Source organism: Mustela nigripes, chromosome 2, assembly GCF_022355385.1.
Source record: "Mustela nigripes isolate SB6536 chromosome 2, MUSNIG.SB6536, whole genome shotgun sequence".
Lineage (NCBI taxonomy): Eukaryota > Metazoa > Chordata > Mammalia > Carnivora > Mustelidae > Mustela > Mustela nigripes.
Genome location: NC_081558.1, coordinates 97,265,757 through 97,285,898, shown reverse-complemented (window position 1 = coordinate 97,285,898; position 20,142 = coordinate 97,265,757). Strand labels below are relative to the sequence as shown.

At 40.2% G+C, this 20,142-nt stretch overlaps 1 protein-coding gene across 1 annotated transcript in view; it reads left to right on the top strand.

Moving 5' to 3' along the window:
• The window catches only part of GOLGB1 (golgin B1), a 113,724-nt gene extending 96,447 nt beyond the window's left edge, over positions 1–17,277 (top strand). Inside the window, exons 13-20 of the mRNA XM_059388333.1 lie at positions 1,412–1,590; positions 7,160–7,325; positions 7,526–7,663; positions 13,218–13,361; positions 14,354–14,451; positions 14,941–15,075; positions 16,398–16,503; positions 16,777–17,277. Of these exons, the coding sequence (XP_059244316.1) occupies positions 1,412–1,590; positions 7,160–7,325; positions 7,526–7,663; positions 13,218–13,361; positions 14,354–14,451; positions 14,941–15,075; positions 16,398–16,503; positions 16,777–16,911 (1,101 nt within the window). The 3' untranslated portion in view covers positions 16,912–17,277. The remainder of the gene's footprint in view (positions 1–1,411; positions 1,591–7,159; positions 7,326–7,525; positions 7,664–13,217; positions 13,362–14,353; positions 14,452–14,940; positions 15,076–16,397; positions 16,504–16,776) is intronic.
• The last annotated feature ends 2,865 nt before the right edge of the window (positions 17,278–20,142 follow it).

The window sequence follows — 20,142 nt, the reverse complement described above, 5'->3', positions numbered from 1 at the left end:
AGACTTATCATTTCATGCATGGATGGTAACGGCCTGGGTGCCAGCACTATCCATCTTAAGTAGGGAAAGGGTTCAAGAATTTAGGAGGCATATATTTACTTGATCACTGTTGTTTTAGAGCAGTACCTTTACCTTCAGTTGTGCCTGGTATCTAATGGTCCAGAGACGACTTGCCTTCTCCAAAGAATAAAACTCTAGTTGTCAGAGTTAACAAAAGATGTGCAACTGAGGAGAGTATTTAGGGATGCAGTTGTTTTTTAAGCAGCTTTCATTTAATCCTCCTTATTTCAGCTACCACCTTCTCCCTACCCCCATCACCATCTTCTCCAGAGGTACCTGGTGCTGTTAATTCCTGAGCCTTTTGAAGATTCTGCAGAGTAAGTTCTGTTGGTTCTTGGCTTTCCTTACTGCCAGCTTAAGATTTGGCTTTCCCAGATCTGTTAAGTCAGTTACTACTTATGCATCTGCTTTTCAGCTTCCAAAATTAATTTTGTTGCTGCTGACTCCTCTCTTGTTCTTCCTGTTCTTGTGTATTATGCTTATGATGCCTTTATTGTAGCTTTAATGATGTTTCCAAGAGTGGGTGAAGGAGACGTGTGTTCAAGGCCCCCTTTTAATCCAGATGTCCTAACATTTATTTCTTACTACCAAGCTTTTAATGAGTGCTGGGGATAAACAATTTGAAGATGCACCTGGAATGTAGATAGGCAATTTTGTTGATTAAAGGCAAGTCCATCATCATTGTATCATCATCATCATTATTATCACCACCATCGCCATTAATTTTCTCATTTAGTTCTCATAATCTAAGTACCATAAGGGAGGTAAGGGAAATTAAGATAAGGGAAATTTTATAGGTATGGGAAATTAAGGCTTAGGGGTGTAAGGAATATGTGCCAGGTCACACAGCCTATGTGGGCAGGATGTTGGACCCCAAAGCCTAAGTAAGTGCTCTTAAACCATTGAACCTGGGCATCACTACCTTCTTTTTATAGTCAACATCAGCTAAGTTAAATTAAGGTTGATACCCATATGAGAACGTTTAAGAGCCTAAATAAGGCACAGAGCTAAATACAAAGTCAAGTTGTCTTTACATTTCTTGTTCTGGGGATTTAATACTTACAAAGAAACTGTAGGTCCTTTAAGTCTGTCCTATGTCTGAGCTTTAGATCTAGAGTCAACCTAAGACCTTGGGAGGAGGGGCCTAGGGTACAAGTTGCAGGAATGGTCAGATCCTGTAGCCTTGATGGTGGCTCTCTTTAGTTTACCGTTTTAGAGATTTGTGTTGCAACTTGTCAGGTGCTGACCGTATGTTGTCGTGTCTGACTGACTCTGTAGGGAGCTGTTGATGACTTAGAGCTTGGTAAATGAGAGGTGCTGAATCACCCTTTTACTTTTCCTTTGGTTAAAGCTGAAGGAATTGAAGAATCTGCAGCAACAGTACTTACAGATTAACCAAGAAATCACTGAATTACGTCCACTGAAGGCTCAACTTCAGGAGTATCAAGATAAGACAAAAAATTTTCAGATAATGCAAGAAGAGCTAAGGCAGGAAAATCTCTCCTGGCAGCATGAGCTGCATCAGCTCAGGTATGATCATCCCTGCTTTTTGACCCTTTTCTTTTAGGTTTCTTTTTTTTTTTTTTAATTTTTTATTATAAAATAATTATAGTTTTATAAGAAGTTGCAAAAATAATACAGAGAGCTCCTGTGTACCTTTCATGTAGTTTCCACCAATTCTAACATCTTACATTACTGTAGTATACCCAGATCAGGAAATTACATGGGTGCAATTCAAAGACCTTCTTCAAATTTCATCAATTTTACCTTCACTCAAGTATGTGTGTGTGTGTGTGTGTGTGTGTGTGTGTGTGTGTACTTTTTCATATGTGTAAATACATGTAATCATCATGACAGCCAAGATACACAAGTGCTCCATTTCCACAAATAATATCCCTTGTGGTACTAATTTATAGTCATAATCTTATTCCCCATGCTAGTGTCCCTAACTCTGACTACCACTAATTTGTTCTCCATCTCTATCATTTTGCCATTTTTGAGAATTTTTTTTGAGTTTTTACTTAAATTCCAGTTAGTTAACTTAGAGTGTTTTAAGTAGAATCCTACAATATGTAACCTTTTGAAATTACCTTTATTCACTCATCATAATGCCCTTGAGGTCCATTGACATTGTTCATATATCAGTAGTTCATTTTTTTTTATTGATGAACAGTGTTTCATGGTGTAATGTACTACTTTAACCATTCACCCATGAGTGTTAGTTCTGATTTTGTTATTATTAATAAAGCTGCTATAAACATTTGTGTATAGGTTTTTATGTAGACAATAAATTTCTGTTTCTCTGAGATAGTTGTCCAGGAGTACAAATGCTAGGTTGTACAGTAAGTATCTGTTTAGGTTGTCAAGAAACTGTAAAATTATATTCCAGAATGCCTGTACCATTTTATACTCCTGCCAGCAATATGTGAGTGATCCAGTTTCAATATCAAATGCTATATCCTTGAGCATTTGATATTGTAACTATATTTTAATTTTTTAATAGGTGTGTCATGCAATCTCATTGTGGTTTTAATTAGCATAATGGCTAATAATGTTGAACATTTTTTTGATTACTTATTTGGCATCCATATGTCCCTTTTCATGAAATGTTTGTTCATGTGTTTTATCTATTTTTTATTTGGGTTGTTAATTTTTTGCTATTGAGTTTTGAGGGTTCTTTATATGCTCTAGATATAAGTTCTCTATAAGATAGATGGCTTATAAATATTTTCTCCCAGTTTGCAGTTTATCTTTTCATTCTTCTCAATAAGATCTTTTTAATTTTAATGAAATCCAGTTTAATGATTATTTTTCTCTTTAAGCAGATTCAATAATTTCTGTTGTTCTGTCTTCAAATTCACTGATTCTTGATTTTGCATCACTTTCAGTTCTAAAATTTCCATCCAGTTCTTTATATCTTCTATTTCTTCACTGAGGTTTTCTCTATTTTTTTAAATTGAATAATAGTAACATAAGTTTCATCTGTACAACATAGTGATTCAACAATTGTATGCATTATGCAGTGCTTACCATGATAAGTATAGTTACCATCTGTCACCATACAAAGTAATTACAATATTATTTAGTATATTTCCTATAGTGAACTTTTCATTCCTGTGATTTATTTATTTTATAACTGAAAGTTTGTCCCTCTTAATCCTCTCATCTATTTTCCCCATCCTCCAACCCCCCTCTCCTCTAGCAATCACCAGTTTGTTCACATATTTATGAGTCCACTTCTTTTTTTGTTTATTTGCTCTTTGTTTTTCAGATTCCACATATAAGTGAAATCATATGGTATTTGCCTTTTTCTGACTTATTTAACTTAGCATAATACCCTCTAGGCCCATCCATGTTGTGAACAGCAAAACTTCTTTCTTTTTTTAGTTGAGTAGTATTTTCATATGTGTGCATGCATGTGTGTGTGCACACCAGATCTTTTTTTTTTTGAAGATTTTATTTATTTATTTGACAGAGAGAGATCACAAGTAGATAGAGAGGCAGGCAGAGAGAGAGAGAGGGAAGCAGGCTCCCTGCTGAGCAGAGAGCCTGATGTGGGACTCGATCCCAGGACCCTGAGATCATGACCTGAGCCGAAGGCAGCGGCTTAACCCACTGAGCCACCCAGGCGCCCCCACCAGATCTTTTTTATCCATTCATCTACTAATGGACATTTGAGTTGCTTCTGTATCTTGGCTATTATAAATAATGCTGAATATGTGTGAATAATAATGCTGTATAATGTGAACATAAGGATGCATATATCTTTTTGCATTAGTGTTTGATTTTCTTTGTGAAAATACCCAGTAGTGGAATTACTGGGTTGTATGTATTCTATTTTTAATTTTTTGAGGAACCTTCATACTGTTTTCCATAGTGGCAACACCAATTTACATTCCCAGCAACAGTGCCTGAAGGTTCCTTTTTCTCCACATCCTCACCAACACTTACTATTTCTTGTCTTTTATGATTCTGACTGCTGTGAGGTGATACCTTATTGGGGTTTTGATTTGGATTTCTCTGAAGATTATGGGGCTGAACATATTTTCATGTGTCTGTTGTCTATCTCTGTATCTTCTTTGGAGAAATGTGAAGCTTTCTCTGTTTTCAGTGTGTTAGTAATTGCTTGTTGAAGCATTTTTGTGGTGGCTGCTTTAAAATCCTTATATAATCCTCTAACATATAATTCAACATCTCTTTCATTTCAGTGTTATCTGTAGATTTTTTTTTCTCCATCAAGTCATGACTTGATGAGTGATTTTCAGTTGTATCCTGAACATTTTATATAAGACTCTTAAGTCTTAAATCCTCTGCTTTAGTAGGTTTCCACTGATACTTTACTGCTAGATGGTGGGTGAAATCCAGTGGGCTCCCTACTCAGCCTTCATTGATGCTGCAGGGGAAGAGGTGCCTTGAGATTGCCAGGAAGAGGCAGAAGTCCAGGCTCCCCACCTGTACTCCACTGACAACTGCAATTGAGGGGGAAGCAGTGCGTCATTACTGTTAGGTGAGACTAGATGACCAAGCTCCATACATGGGCTCCATTGATACCACTGGAAGGTTGTGGAGAAGGGCATTTCATTATCACTGGGCAGAGAGAAAGAGAAAAAAATGATTTCTAGGCTATTGATGTTTTTACCTCCCTTCTATCCCTATTTACCTTTCTATTAGCTTTTCTCTCTTCATCTCACATTTGAGCAATTTTAAAGAAAAGTAATTAATTATATCTCGAGTAGAAGTAAATTTTAAGGGGATGGAGAGGAAGATACTTTACTTCATGTTTAGAAGGAAGAAGAAAATGAGGACACAGGTTTGATTCCCTGACTTTAAGACCAGTTTCTTTTTTTTTTTCAAATGGAATAAATTTTAATTCCAAGATTTCTTATACAAGAAATAAACACATTGCAAAGGGTTAATAGACCTTATAGAAACAAAACCTTTCATGTTTCCAAAAGTCATATTTTAGTTCTTTTTTTAAAATTAAAAAAATTTTTATGAGTGCTGTGACATGTGTAAACCTGGCGATTCACAGACCTGTACCCCTGGGGATAAAAATATGTTTATAAAAAATAAAAAATTAAAAAAAATTTTTATTAACATATACTGTATTATTAGCCCTAGGGTTACAGGTCTGTGAATTGCCAGGTTTACACTTCACAGCACTCACCGTAGCACATACCTTCCCCGATGTCCATAACCCAACCATCCTCTCCCAACCCCCAACCCAACAACCCTCAGTTTATTTTGTGGGATTAAGAGTCTCTTATGGGGGCTGCCTGGGTGGCTCGGTGGGTTAAACCTCTGCCTTCAGCTCAGGTCATGATCTCAGGGTCCTGGGATGGAGTCCCGCATCGGGCTCTCTGCTAGGCAGGGAGCCTGCTTCCTCCTCTCTCTCTCTCTCTCGACTTGTGATCTCTCTGCCACATAAAATCTTTTCAAAAAAAAGAGTCTCTTATGGCTTAGGAGCTGAATATCTTTAGGACCTCTCTCTTCTGTTCTTGATCTACTTTGGGGAAATTAACTTTTCAAACATGAAAAAGCTGGAACATCTTGTTCAAGCTTTGGTTGGCTATTAGCCTCAGGGTTGACTTATTAGGAGAGCCTGGATTTATACCATAACCTTTCTCTAACCCCTTTAGCTACTGGTTTGCTTATTCTGCTCTGGTTCCTGTACTGTGTTACATAAGCAGAGTAAATGAGTTATATCCCTTTATGGCTGAATTCTATGAAGTAATCAGCTTTGTTCCTTAGGCCCTATTTTCCAGTGAGCATCTCTTTCCATACCCTAACCACCTTCCAGAAAAATGGCAGCTTGAAGCTTTTATGGAAAATTATGATCTTTCTTCTGCATTCCACTCTAATTGTTCTTGCTCATTTTTCACAGACAAATATCAAAGGAAGTGTTGAAAATCCTGTGCCTTTTACATGTAATACATGTAAATACATTTACATTTTATAATACATTTACATTACAAATTACAATTACATGTAATACAATTTTTTTTAGTTTCTAAGTTTGGGCTCTCTTTGACAAAAGTTTTGGCTGTAATCCAACTGACTTAGCAAAGCAGGGTTATTTCATAACAAGTATATGCCATTTAGAAAAGGACTGTTTTGCCTCATTTCTAGAGTGAAAGACAAATCAGATGCAATTCAAACAAAACCTTGTACTGTTGGAAAAAATAGAGACATGGGTACTATTCAAAGTGAAGAGATACTGCAGGAATTTGATTACAATCCTAATGAGTTCTTTTAGACAGTGGAGAGAGAAGTCGAACTAAAAAATGTGGCAGAGACACAGTTTTACCTAGTGCTACAAAAAAAATGAGCTGGGGTCAAACAGAAGCCTCCCTCTTGGCCAAATTTGGTGAATACAAATAGAATATATCAGCAGCTCATATTTTTTGGGTGATTATGATATGTCGGGCTCTGTGTTTGGTGTGTAACATACAGTGTTTCATTTAATCCTCAGAATAATCCTAAGGAATAAATAGTTTATTCCCATTTTACCAGTGAGATTCAGAGAGATTAAGAAGTTTTACTCAGGGTCTCATGCCTCGTTTATGATAGATCCATTGTTTGAACCCAGTTCCTTCAACACTGTAAGTTGCTCTTGGTAGCATTGCATTTTTGTAACTATGATGTTAGTCTGCATCTGGCACTACCTTTCTGAAGAATTAAAGTGGTTTCCCATTGCTTACAGAATAAGATTTATTTAGCATGCTACTCATTACCCCACATGATCCAACCTCACTTCTCTATCCTTATTTCCTACCTTATCCACTTTAGATACTGTCTGGTACAATTCCAAAATTCAGTATGTCTGTCTATATATTCATTTTTGTGTCTTTTGTTTAGTATGTTCCGAGAACCCGGAATGCTTTTCCATGAAATCATCTTCAGTCCTGCCAGTTGAAATCCTCTTATTAGTTCAACTTCATCATCTTGCTCTACAGTTCAATTTATAATAATATTTTTCTCTGGTGATATGTTTTTTTTACTAAATTTCTACAGCCCATAATACTGTTTTGAATATGTAATTATTCATCTCTGTATCACAAGTATTTTTTTGCCTTTGATTATTTTATGTGTTTTGTAGGATGGAAAAGAGCTCCTGGGAAACCCAGGAGAGGAGAATGAAGGAGCAGTACCTTATGGCTCTCTCAGATAAAGATCAGCAGCTCAGTCATCTGCAGAATCTTATGAGGGAATTGAGATCTCCTTCCTCCCAGAGTGAGGCCCTCAAAGTACAGTACCAAAGACAGGTGGGTAATTTCAGTGCTGGTTACTGCTCAGAGGTAACCACCACCCAGGAAGCATCAGCTTCCTGCAAGCCAAATGTCCAGCTGCCACTCTTAGGCAAGCTGTCTTGTGACTTCTGTGAGGTGGACAGAGTTCATGGAGGGAAGGGATTAAGCATGAACAGCATTAGGAGGGAATTTCATCAGTGTTTGTACCCTGGCAGGCATCCCCAGAGACATCAGCATCTCTAGATGGATCACAAAACCTAGTTTATGAGATGGAACTTCTTAGGACTCAGCTCAATGACAGCCTAAAGGAAATTCACCAGAAAGAATTAAGAATTCAGCAACTAAACAGCAAGGTAAGTGTTTCCTGCTAGACTGGAATTCAATTTCTTATTTCCATGACCAGAAGCCAGGAGGTAAGTAGAAACAGATTAAGCCTAATTTGTAGCTGTAGCATATATCAGGATACAGAAGATTTGCTTTTCTTGGGAGTCTGGGTTGCTCACCCCAAGGCATTGGACAGAGGGCTATTTTCTTTTCTGCACCCTTGGAGCATCCTTGGGAATGATTTGACGAAATCTATTCAGTAAGAATAAAAAGAAAAATCCAACTCTTTTAGGAAGACTTGTTCCCCAGCATTGTACTCCTTGTTAGTAATATTAAGGTGTCTCCCTACAAATCCTCCCAACACTTTCCTCTTGTTTCTCACCAGTGTGCAACAGCAAAATGTCTCAGGAAGGAGGAAGAAAGCTTTTCAGATGTGATTAGATAGCAGGGATAGAAGTGAGAGGTCTGTTCTTCATTTCACTTCGTTTGTAGGCTTCCTCACTGGTGTCTAATGTTCTTTAACTAAAGAAGCCATCTTTTTCCCAAATCCTAGCCATGCCCATCCACACACTCTAAGGAAGCATAGTGGGATAGATGGGATGTCTGTCTGTCTTTCTTTTTTTCCCCTTCCTTTCCTTTCCTTTCCCTTTCCTTTCTAATTTTTAAAAAAAATTTCTTAAAGATTTTTAAAAATATTTTTTATTTAATTGTCAGAAAGAGAGAGAGCATACAAAAGCTCTCCCTGCCTCAGAGAGAGAAGCAGGCTCCCTGTTGAGGAAGGAGCCCAGTGGGGGACTTGATGCCAGGACCCTGGGATCTAGACCTGAGGTGAAGGCAGATGCTTAACCAACTGAGCCACCCAGGCATCCCTTAAATTTTTTATTCTTAACGTGTTTTTTTTTTAATTTAAATTAAATTAGCCAACACTTAATACAATATTAGTTTCAGATGTAGTGTTCAACAATTCACCAGTTACGTGTAATACCCCCGGGATGTATTTCTATATGGAAGAGCCACTTTGCCATCTCGTCTCTAGAGCGAATCTCACCAAAGCATGATTAAAGAAAATTATTCTTGGATGCCTTCTCACATCTCTATTCTCTCTCCCCATTCATTCTCTGGCTTCTCTTCTTCCTTCACTGCCTCTACTCCCCTACCCACTTACAGATGATTATACTCCCTGTTGCTCTCTGACCAGTCAAAGTATTCTCGAGTGGCACCTCCCTAGTTCTACCTTCTTCAGAGGAACCCAGCTATGTTACTATATTATTATATCTATAGGTATATATAATATATTATTACATTATATTAATATTCTGTTAGAATGAGAAGGGATTTAAAAGGTCATTTAGGCTCTAGAGTACAAAAATTGGCTGTTAGGAAAGCTATGAATGTCCAAAAATTTATATACAAATTGTGTGTATGGGGGTGTGTGTGTTTTAAGTTTATCATCATGAGATCTCATCAGTTCACCAGGGATCTGTGATCCAAAAATGGTAAAGATAGGTAGGCTGTATCACAGATAGGGAAACTAAAGCCCAGAGGTATTAATAATTTGCCTAAGGTATTAGGAAGAGGTCATTCTGAGATAAATATGATAACATATTTGGAAAAGCATGGTACCTAGCTTATGTAGAAGGTATTAGATGTTAAATTTAGCTAATTCACATTGAAGTATCAGAAGCTGATAAACACCATTAACTTTGGCAGAAAAATTTATATTTTTAAAAATAGGTTTGTTGATCCAAATGAACAGATAAAACTGTAGACCCTTTATTGGGATAATTGTCTGGGAGTTTTCAAGGGGCCCCAGAGCAGCTTCTATACAGTTCTCATTCTTTCCATAATTAGATCCTACCTCAGCTTTGTTACATTTTCTCTCCTGAAAATCACTGTAAATTACTCTGGGCATTTGTCTTTTAATAATTAATCTCTATTAACCTGAGATTTAGGGCTATTAGTAGATGAGGAGGTCATTTTAGTGGGTAGAAACTAAAAATCTTTTAATGTAAATGTTTTATTGAAGTAAAACATAAAAAGCATACAAATCATAAATATACAGCTTATTTTCACAAAGTGAAGGCACCTGTATAAACAGCACCTAGATCAAGAATCAGAACATATTAAAAAAAAAAAAAAAAAGAATCAGAACATACCAGAACTCCAGAAGTCCTTCATGTCCTTTTCTATTTACTACTACACTGTTAGAACTACAGATGCTTGGAATCATATCTTCTGTCTTACGTCACTTCATTTATATTGTGAGATGCATCCATGGTTTTGTAGATAGTATGATTTTTTTCCATTCTCATGCTATATAACATTGCATTGTAGGCATATACCATAGTTTCTCTATTTTGCTGTTAAAGGACTTCGGGGTTTTTCTAGTTTGGGACTGTTGCAAGTAGTGCAAGTAATGTTTTTACAAAACAAAATAAAAGAGATTAGAAATATGTAGGAACTATGTAATGTATAGTAAAGAGTCTAGTTTTGGGAAGCTTTTAGTTTTATGTATTTATATATTGGGTTCTGGGTCATAAAGTTATGTTTTCTTTAACAGCTTTTTTGAGATATATAAATTTAAAGTATATGAATACTACTTTGGGTCACTGTGATTCTGGGTGTGAAAGAGTTCTTTAGGCATCTCTATCACTAGAGTCATCCATTCATTCATTCATTCATTCATCAAGCAAATAACTATTATTTGCCTTCTGTGAGCTTGGCCATATGTTAGTATACATAGCAGCCCCTCATGGAGCATATCATCTAACGAGCTTAGAGCCTCACTCTAAATGGGTACCAGCTAATTAGGAGAATTGCTTCTTGGGTTGTAGAGTGGGATTGTTATAGATGGACTATTAGCATATAATGTTCCTCTCCAAACCATGTCCTAATTCTTTCTGTGGATGCTCAGACTGTGTATATATATTTCTGCCAGCATGGTTGGAGGTCTGTATGTAATACAAACTTAAAAACTTGTAACCTAAAACTTAAAAACGGAAAAGGAGTGACTATTGATATAATGCAGTCTAGGTTAGTCCCTCCTATTCTGTTTTCAAGTGTAGATATGATGAAGCACAACAGTTCATTAGCTAGAACTGAAGTCCGCAAACTCTCCCTTAAAGGCCCGATGGTAAATATTTTTGGCCTATAGGCTATGCTGCCACTATTACTACTTTCAGCTTTGTGGTTGTGTCACAAAAGCGACCGTAGGCAGTGCATAAACAAATAGAGCGATCATATTCCAATAAAACCTTGTTTCCAAAAAAATGTAGCAGACCCTGGATCATTGTTTGCCAACACCTAAACTATTAGGATCTGTCTAATCCGAAACAGAGTAATGCAAATAGTATAAAAGGTGGCTTATATGAGGGTGGCTTATAAGCAATTAGATTTCTCCAGTTAAGGGGATTTTGCTTCCAATGAGCTTTACAGAGCTATCCTTTCTCCTCTAGATTTGTAAAAGAAAAATAGTGTTGTATTTTTCAATACTGAGAGATTGTTTTTGCTTTTGTTTTGGGGTTGTTTATTTTTGGTTTTTTGGTACCATTTGGTGGCCAGGAAAATTAACTTGTTTGTTAGGAGATCATATTACTCTCTCAAAACCCAGTAGTTGTCATCTACCTGTCTTAAGATTAGTATTGCTTCTCAAACATTTATATTCTTTTCTTTACTAACTGCTCATACTCCCGTCCAAAACCCATAACCTGCTTCAGTTGGGATGCCATCTCGGAGTAGGTAGAGCTCTAAACTTGGAAGCAAGAACCATGCTTGACCCCTGGTCTGTCATCTGTTAGCCACATGATGTTGGACAGGTCACTGCTCCTTTCTTTTTTGTCAATTTTTCTTCAGAAGTTAAGTTTATTCATTCTGATTTTTTATTCAGCTGTGCATATATTTCTGTTATCCCATGTGTATATCTTTTTTTTTTCTTGAAAATTTTTATTTACTTCAGCGAGAGAGAGAGAGAGAAAGAGAGAGAGAGAGCAGGAGCATGAGGGAGGGGCAGAGAGAGAGAGGGAGAAACAGACTCCCCCCTGCGCAGGGAGCCAATGCCCCAGGCCCCTGGGATCATGACCTGAGTCAAAGGCAGAGGCTTAACTCACTGAGCATGGGGATTATTATTTCTTCTCCTCCTCCTCCTCCTCCTTCTTCTTCTTCTTCTTCCTTTCTTCTTCTTTTTTTTTTATAAAAATTTTATTTATTCATTTGACAGACAGATCACAAGTAGGCAGAGAGGCAGGCAGAGAGAGAGGGAAGCAGACTCTCTGCCGAGCAGAGAGTCCAATGCGGGGCTCGATCCCAGGACCCTGAGATCACAACCCAAGCTGAAGGCTTAACCCACTGAGCCATCCAGGTGCCCCCCCCCCATGGGGATTTCTTATTCTAGTTTTCTGTATACATCAAATGTCCTTCCCAATCAGTCAGAGTATCCAGAAAAATATATCTTCTTCTCTCTGAACATTGAGTCAACTTTTTAAAAAAAATTTTTAATTCAAGTCAGTGAACATATAGTGTATTATTTGTTTCAGAGGTAGAATTTAGAGATTTATCACTAGTTGCATCGAACCTCCAGTGTTCATTACATCAGTGCCCTCCTTAATGCCCATCACCCAGTTACCCCATCCCCACCCATCTCCCCTCCAGCAACCTACATCAACTTTTTTACACAAATATTAACCCAGAATACTTACAAAAAGATTGAACATGCATCCAGTTCCACCAGTTCCCCTTCACATAACACATACAATCCTGTAGTAGGTACTTCGGAGAGACATCTCTGGTTGTTAATGTTTCCAGATGTTAATCATAACTAGAACTTGAAACTTGACCACCTACAAGTGATATCATTAGAGGACTGAATTCAAGTCACTGTGTAGGAGCTACAGTGGGTAAATTTTTCACTCAATATAAAAAAAAAATCTTCTGTTTTTGAAATGGTGAGAGATGGCCTGGGCTGCTTAGTCAGGAAGTGACAAACCCTGATGTTACTCAGGTAGTAAAGGAAGGTCCTGTTTTGAGTGATTACAGTATTTACACCTGAGAGTGTGTGTCTACACTGTGTGCTGCACTCAGTGTAGTTTCTTACACATACACAGGTGATTTAGGGTTTCTTCTGTTTCCCCTCCCCCCACCCACATACTGCAATTTCTTTTTCTACTTTCCTGGTAACTTGTAACTCTATAGTATTGAAGAGTCTGCCCAGTACTAAGGCTGTACGAATTTCTAGGTGACAAGTCTGTCTCATATAGACTTCTAAGGATGATAGTCCTTTGTTAGGAACTTCATCTTGGACCCATGCTTTCTCCGTTTACATACCTAGGATAGTTTGTGCCCTTGGATTGCTTGTGGGGCTCTGTCTTCTGGTTTCCCAGTTGGTGTACTACGCACCACAAATAAAGTTTCCTACTACTCCTCCAGAATTGTTTTCCCTTTTGGTTGGAAATTCTGAATTTCCTCACTTAGAAGGAACACACAATGCTGGTGTTACCATTATTGAAATAAAGGTCTTATATTAAAAACAATTAGAAATTTGAAATTCAGGAGCATCTTCTGAAGCACTGCTTGTTTCCTCTGTTTCAGTTCTCTCAACTGCTCGAAGAGAAAAATACCCTTTCAATTCAGCTCTGCGATACCAGTCAGAGTCTTCGTGAGAACCAGCAGCACTATACTGAGCTTTTTAATCACTGTGTGGTCTTGGAGAAGCAGGTCCAGGAGCTGCAAACGGTGAGCAAGAAGCTGGCGAGAGGCTGGGGAAGGTGTTAAGAGATTGAGCGCAATGGTAAAACATAAAGAGCAGCACAGAAGAGGCTGGTGCTGTAGGCTGATTAATTAGGTGTGATGGAGGAAAGTCAGAGAGAAGAGGAGAGCATTTGCTGAGATGGGAATAAGGCCTAAAAAAAAAAGAGTGAAGGGGGATGAGAAGGAAAAACATCAGTGAAATGGTGGAAGAGAAATCAAAAAGTGAATGGGAAACAGTGGTGACTGAGGCTTTTGGAACTCTGAGTTCCAAAAGTGTGGATTTTGCTTTATGACATAAGAAAGCTATAGGAAGGGGCATCTGGGTGCTCAGTGGGTTAAAGCCACTGCCTTTGGCTTAGGTCATGATCCCAGGGTCCTGGGATCGAGCCCCACATAGATCTCTCTGCTCAGCAGGGAGCCTGCTTCCTCCTTTCTCTCTGCCTGCTTCTCTGCCTACTTGTGTTGTCTATCAAATAAATAAATCTTTAAAAAAAAAAAAAAAAAAGAAAGAAAGCTATAGGAAGATTTGGCCCTGGGAAACAAAAGAGGTGGGGCTGTTGACACGGTAGAGCCGGAGACTGGGAATGAGAATTGTTGTAGAGATGAATAGGCCAGGGAAGGAGGAGGTGGTTTGGGAGAGGGAATCCAACAAGGGAAGGATCACAGCAGCTTCTGGAAAATGCATGATCCTCTGCCAGAAGAAAGCAGATAAGCTTTTAAGTGGTAAGCCTTTCAGCTTTTAAGAGGAGAGATTAAAAAATGAGAATCTGGGGACCAAATCTAATCTAGAGTTTGAGGTTGGAGGTTAATCTAGAGCAGAAAATTCTCATTTCTGACTCTGCACTTGAAGAGGATGACACGTGGATCTGTTCCTCTCTGAGGTGTCTCAATTCACTCAGGTCTTCAGTGTGTTCTCATTTTGCCCACGCAGTTTCTTAAGTGCTTTCATCACCGAATGACTAAACTTACTCTCCTAGGGGCCACTGAATATGGATGTTGCTCCAGGAGCTCCCCAGGAAAAGAATGGAGCTCACAGGAAGAATGATCCTGAAGAACCGAGGGAGCCACAGCTAAGGTAGGGGAGCGGCCCACAGCCTTGACACGTGCACTCTGTGTACAGAAATGGGCCACCGTCTAGATGGACCTGGAGTCCAGTGTGTGGATTTAATATGTCTTCTTATCACCTTACAGGATTGATGCGAGGATTAAATAGTAACAATTTAATAAATTTGTAAAGTTGAAGAGTATATAAAGCAAAAGCACCAGCACACAGACAGACAGACAGACAGACACACACACACACACACACCATTAATCCTATGGTATTCAAATGAAAGATATTCCATCAATCCCTAAAATCTCTTAAGGCATTTTCTGCAGCTTATTTCAACAGTTACGCTTTTAAAATGTTCCTTTTTAAAATCTTTTCCTTTTTCTATTTTTTGTGTTGGTACAAACTTCTAGACATTTTTCTGCCTTATAACCTTATGAACACTTGGAATCCCTTGTATCAGAAACTGTGTCCTGCCATCTACTGACGCTGTTTTTGTCCTTTCATTTGAAGTTTTTCGGAAGCCCAGCAGCAGCTATGCAACACTAAACAGGAGATGAATGAACTGAGGAAGCTGCTAGAAGAAGAACGGGACCAAAGAGTGGCTGCTGAGACTGCCCTTTCCGTGGCCGAGGAGCAGATCCGGCGGTAAAGTGCTGCGGGGGATAGCCTCTGTTCGCTTCTGATCCATTCTGATTACACTGTGTACAGGGACCAGGCTTGAGAGTCATTAGGATCTAATTCTCATTTTGAGATGAGTGCTGCAGCGTGTTTGGGGTCAAGACAAGCCACATTAGTGCAGCCTTAGCCCCTCTGTGGTGTCCTCTTTGGCCCTGGTGCAGAATGCAAATGTAGGCAGCCAATCACGGGCTGCCTGCCTGGGCCCCATACTGCCATTCTTGTGTTAGAGCTTCAGTTACATGGACTCTGCAGTGTATGTGCAACTTAGTGAACTTATTTAAAAGCAGCCAAATATTCTAATAAATATTTATAGACATTTCATTTGTCCTTGGCCTAGCCTATAGGCTGGGTATCGTATAGTTGACATACTGGCCACATCATGCCAGATGTGCTGTCCCTGGTCATGGCTAACCCCAAAAGCTTACCATCCAGAGGACCAGACACAGAAGGTGTACTGTGCGGTCAGCCTGGCTCTCAAAGGGAAACTGGCAGGAGGGAACGAGGCTGTGTTCTCTCAGTTTCTCCTTCCAGACTCACAAATCAGATTAAGGTGTTCTTTCTCTCCAGGAGAAAACTCTGTGACCTGCAAAGAGAGGCCAGGAGTGTTAGGCTAATGGACATCCCTTCCTTTATGTGGAGGAGTGAAGAGTTCCACCCTCCCTAGCACAATTAAAAATACATCTCTACAGGCAAATGTTTGATCAGATGTGCTGTGTTACCTGTGGAGAAGTTCCACTATTAAACAAATCAGCCAAAAATGAAGAAGAAAACAGCAGAGGCTGCCATTCAGTTTAATTCCAAGAACCCCACAAAAATCTTTCTTGGATGCCTTTGCCTACCAGCCTTTAGTAAATGAAAAAGAATTTAATGCATGTTTCTCTGGTATATTGGAAAAAAAGAACATGAGGATTAGAGACAAACCTGGGTTTTAAATTCTGGCTCTAACCTTACTTTCTGTGCCACCACAGGCAAGACATTTCACCTCGTTAAGCCTTACCTTGAAGATAGTAACACCAGCGTCAAACCTGAGGGTTAAATGTATGCACAGCACCCAATCCAGCATCTCTTATGTAATAGGCATCCATGCCTAGTAGGTATCCTTACCTTTTACTGCTGCTGAAAGAAACCACTCAGCCTGCGCCCTGCTTGTGTGGGGACAGGAGCTGTGGGAGCAGCCTTTGCTGCAGGTCTCTTGGGCTACATCACATGGCAAGATGACGGGGAAAGGTTCACCTGAGCAGCTGCTTGTGCTGTGAACCAAGCCATGACTCTTTTCTTTCTCAACACAGGTTGGAGCACAATGACTGGGATTCTGCTCGGTCTCCCATCATTGGCTCCTGCGGCACTCAGGAGCAGGCACTGCTAATTGATCTTACGAGCAGCACTTGTCGAAGGGTAAGAAGGGGAGAAATAAAGAGAGGAGACTATACTGTCACAAAGGGCTGGCTGCGTGAGGGCAAGGGGCCAAGGAAAAGGAACATGAAAATCCAGGCACTGATGGATCTCAGAGAGGAAAGGTATAGAAGGTTGGCAGAACCTAGTGGAACTGGCCAAGTGACCTTGTGGGTACTTTCTCTCGGGATACCTCTTTAGCTCCAGTGTTTGGAGGAGAGAAAGGGACATATCTCCGTAGGAGAAGACTCTCTGACTTTCATATTTTTCTTTCAGACCCGGAGTGGTGCTGGATGGAAGCGGGTCCTGCGTTCACTCTGTCATTCCCGGACCCGAGTGCCCCTGCTAGCCGCCATCTACTTCCTGATGATTCACGTCCTGCTCATTCTGTGTTTCACAGGCCATCTATAAACTGAATTCTCACCTTTTTGACCTCTCCCCTCCGAACTTGGAATTCCTCTAACATCAAAACTGTCAGTAGTAGTGGAACGGACTTCCCACTCACAGGTCCTCTCCTGAGCCCTCCACAGAAAGTGCCTGCACAGACAGAGGTGGATGTGAGCGCAAGGTAGAGCTGCAGGGACCGGCGAGTCTGCTTGCTTCTACTGCCCAGGCCTCAACACTTCCGCGTAATCTGAGGAGGCCACACAGTTGGTCGCTGAGCCCGGGATTTGTTCAGATTTTGCAGGGCCCTGATTTTTTGTGGTCCTGTAAAAAATGCTGAGGAATGTCTCTCAGAAGATGGTTCTAATAAACCTAATAATCTATGGTCCAGTATCATTTCCATTGGTACTTTCTTTGCTTCGTTTACCTTGCATTTCCTCTTGCTTCAGAGGGAAGGTGGACCTGCCATAAATGCAATTCTGGGGAACAGTAGTCACTCATAGAATGGCTGGTTAGGTCTCTTGCAAAATAGGGTGTGAGCTGAAGAACTCCCCAGGGGTTTTGGCTCCCAGATCACGGGGTAGGACAGCTCTCCTTCCCTGGCTGTTCAGACATAACTGGAGTTAGAGCTATGGTCCTGGACTATTAGGATAATATCCTATCGTGTATGCCCTTGATCCCATGTGTACTGAGGTAGTAAATGGCCCTGCCTTTCTCTTCATTGAAAGGAAGAACTGGCTATGGACAGTGGGAATCAGCTTCTTATCATTCCTGTGTCATCAGGGCGTGCCTCAAATGTGAGCCCTAAAGCAGTATACTTGGAGCTAGACCTAGGTGAGACACTGCCTGCCACTGGGGGGATCTGACTGGTCTGATGACCATGCCTGGCTTCTGGTAGTACCCAGGTACTCTGCTACTGGGGACAGTTCTTCCAGTTTCTCAGCCTGTGGTCATCTGCCCTCTGTGGTAACAGAGAGCTGAGGAAAGTGGAGGGTGAATATAGAAAAGAAAAAATTTCTAAATCTAAGCCTGAGAATGGCAGCCAGGACTGAATTCCTTTTATGCCTGTTCCTTGCCTCCCCTTCCCCCACCCTTTCCTGCTGGTTATTTTCTTATTATGCACATGATGTGTTCCCTCCCTGCTCTTACCATCCAAAGAAGAGTGAAAACTGGTGGACTGTTTGATCTGCTGTGATCCTTTGTTCTGTGGTGACCAAATTCTTGGTCATAGCAACCCAGGAACTCTCCTGAACAACTGTAAAATAATAAAATTATTTTCAGAATCAAAAATTGTGGTGATGTGTACATGTGTATGAATGGATGTATACAGGAGTGCTCGTGTACAAGTGCTTGCCTGCTGGGGAAGGAAAGTAGTAGATAGGGGAATGCGGGGTGGGGCAGCCAGGAATGTATTCAGGGTTAGTAAACTCTCCCTACTGAGGCTGCCTTCTCCCTGGCCAGCACTAGTTAATGGCTGCATGTTGTCATTCTAGTCTTAGCCCCTAGACCCCAGGGTGATGAAGTGGAATGAGGAAATTCATTCCAATATGAGCCAAACAAACTGGGCCTTAGGGCCTGAGATACATACTGTTCATGCCTGGGCCTGAGAGAATGTTTATCTGTGTATACTGAAAATACTAAGCCCCTAAGGATCCCTCTGAGTGGGAGTGGAGGGAGGGAAGTCTAATAAGGTATATAGCAAAATCAGCATTACTATTATTTTTATATTAAGTTGCTGCTTAGGAAGAGCTAACTTACTTTATTGAAGTACAGTAAGTGAATTGCACTAAGGTTTTCTGGCTTCAAAGCCCGTGCTATTTCTGTTGTACACCTCGCTGTCTCATTAGAAATGAACTTGGGACATTTGCTAAAGAGAGATAGGGTTTCTCCATGTCATCTCTGGTTAAATTCTATGGTTTCTCTAGAGAATTGTATCTGGAAGGTGGTGGGTCACAATATCTGGTCTGATTATTCCCATTTTTTAAAGATTTTATTTTATTTGCCAGAGAGAGAGAGAGTACACACAAGCAGGCAGAGAGGCAGGCAGAGGCAGTGAGAGAAGCAGGCTCTCCGCCAAGCAAGGAGCCCAATGCGGGACTCGATCTCAGGACCTCGGGATCATGACCTGAGCCGAAGGCAGCGGCTTAACCAACTGAGCCACCCAGTTGTCCCCGATTATTCCCATTTTTGACACTGAATCAGGATTCTAAATCTTCTAAAAAGGTCTTATCCCCCTGTACAAATTGTTCCTTAAAATAAAAAATTTTGGTGCTGCCATAATAAGTAGGTCATGAAGTAGGAGAGATGAAATAAACTACCACCACCCCCACCAAACTGGCAGAGAATCCTTAAGAAGTGACTGTCTTGTTATTTCTAATACAGAGATCATGTCCACTGTATCTTAGACCACTTTTATCTAGTCTCTGCTTGAGTCCATTGGGAAGTTAAAACTGAACATATCAGATCAGAATTCCATATCAGGGTTAGGAGAGATGAGGTCCAATACAGTAACAAACACTCCCAATTTTTAGTAGCTAACCCAGCAAAGATTACTGTTTGGTCTATTTGTGTTGTCATTCTCAGCTGGGGACCCTCAATTGGTGACCCAGGCTGCCAGAGGAGCCATTCAAAAATTGAAGTTTGCCTTGGAGAACAGTGGGCACAAGAGCATGGCAAAGCTTGCACTGGTTTTAAAGTCTCCACCGGAAAGTGATGTATTTCACTTCTCACACTTAATTGGCCAGAATAAGTCACCTGAGCAAGTCTGACTTTAAGAGGGAAGGCAGGGGACACCTGGGTGGCTGGGTGGGTTCATCCTCTGCCTTTGGCTCAGGTCATGATCCCGGGGTCCTGGGATCGAGCCCCGCATTGGGCTCTCTGCTTAACAGGGAGCCTGCTTCCCTCTCTCTCTGTCTCTCTGCCTACTTGTGATCTCTCTCTGTCAAATAAAAAAATAAAATTTTAAGAGGGAAGGCAGGAGCAGCAAATCTTGAGCAGTGATACAAAATGCCACAAAGACCTTCCAACATCTGATACTATCTCGTTTTTTCAGACTTGCTTCTGCTAACTAGAACTAAATCTTTTCTACTAGTTAACCCAGATTCCTCACTACCCCCTAAACAATCTAAAATTTTCTGTCTTGTCTTTCCCCTGTGACTTATTCTCTTCCATCATTCAACTGGTCAATGTTTATTTGACTACCTATCTGTGCAAATCCCAGTTTTAAGTTCTATGGGTAATGTAGAAGTGAGTTTTTTT